The sequence below is a fragment of the Eimeria mitis genome, genomic scaffold (assembly GCF_000499745.2).
Source record: "Eimeria mitis Houghton genomic scaffold, Emh_scaff1731, whole genome shotgun sequence".
Classification (NCBI taxonomy): Eukaryota; Apicomplexa; class Conoidasida; order Eucoccidiorida; family Eimeriidae; genus Eimeria; species Eimeria mitis.
Window position 1 is genome coordinate 9,931 of NW_013570048.1, and position 719 is coordinate 10,649.

Here is a 719-nt window from a genome sequence, read left to right on the forward strand (position 1 = left end):
ACGTGCATCTGCTGGAGGAGGCTTCAGGTGGGTGTGGGGTAAGCCAAGAGATGCGGCAGCAGCTGCAGGAGGGGGCCCCCTCTGGCTCTGGCGGTGGGTGGGGCCTGCTGGTGGTGCGGTCCCTGGTCAACCGCGAGGCGTTCGTGCTGCAGACAGTGTCGAGCCGGTGGCCCCTGAAGCTCGACATCTGGCTGCGGCAGCTGGTGGACCTCATCGATGGGCCTGAGGAGGGGCGCACTGTGCCTCAGCCGGATAAACATCTCCGCGTTGCAGCACTCATATGGCAAGCAGACAGAGACAGAGACGCTCTCCTCCTCACCCTAAACAGTAGTAATACGAATGCTGCTTCTCCTCTTGGCGGCAAAACAAATGCTCTAGAAGAGCTCGAGAGAGCAGCAGCACTCAAAGAAGAAGTCCTTGCGCTTGTGGGTCCCCCTCTTGCTCCTGTGTGCTTGTGGGTGGTTTCTCTGTATGTGTGCAGATGTATACGTGTGTGTGCATGCATATATGTACTGCATGCATGCATGCATGTTTGTGGTTGCTGAAGTTTGGGGCTTGTTTGCTGCTTTGTGTTTGCATGCAGATCAAAGGGGCCCTGCAGGAGGTACCGACAGATACCCCTCTCGAGGTGCTGCTGCAGCAGGTTATCGGTTTGCGGCTGCGGCTGCTGGAGCATCTGTGTGCATGCAGCAGCAGAGCAGTGCCATCTGTGGCCCCAG

At 58.1% G+C, this 719-nt stretch overlaps 1 protein-coding gene across 1 annotated transcript in view; it reads left to right on the forward strand.

The window, feature by feature from the left end:
* EMH_0042560 (uncharacterized protein) overlaps nt 1-545 on the forward strand; it is a gene marked incomplete at both ends in the record, with an annotated part of 8,392 nt that extends 7,847 nt beyond the window's left edge. The window contains 1 exon segment of the mRNA XM_013495757.1: nt 28-545. Coding sequence (XP_013351211.1) covers nt 28-545 — 518 coding nt within the window.
* Nucleotides 546-719: the final 174 nt, after the last annotated feature.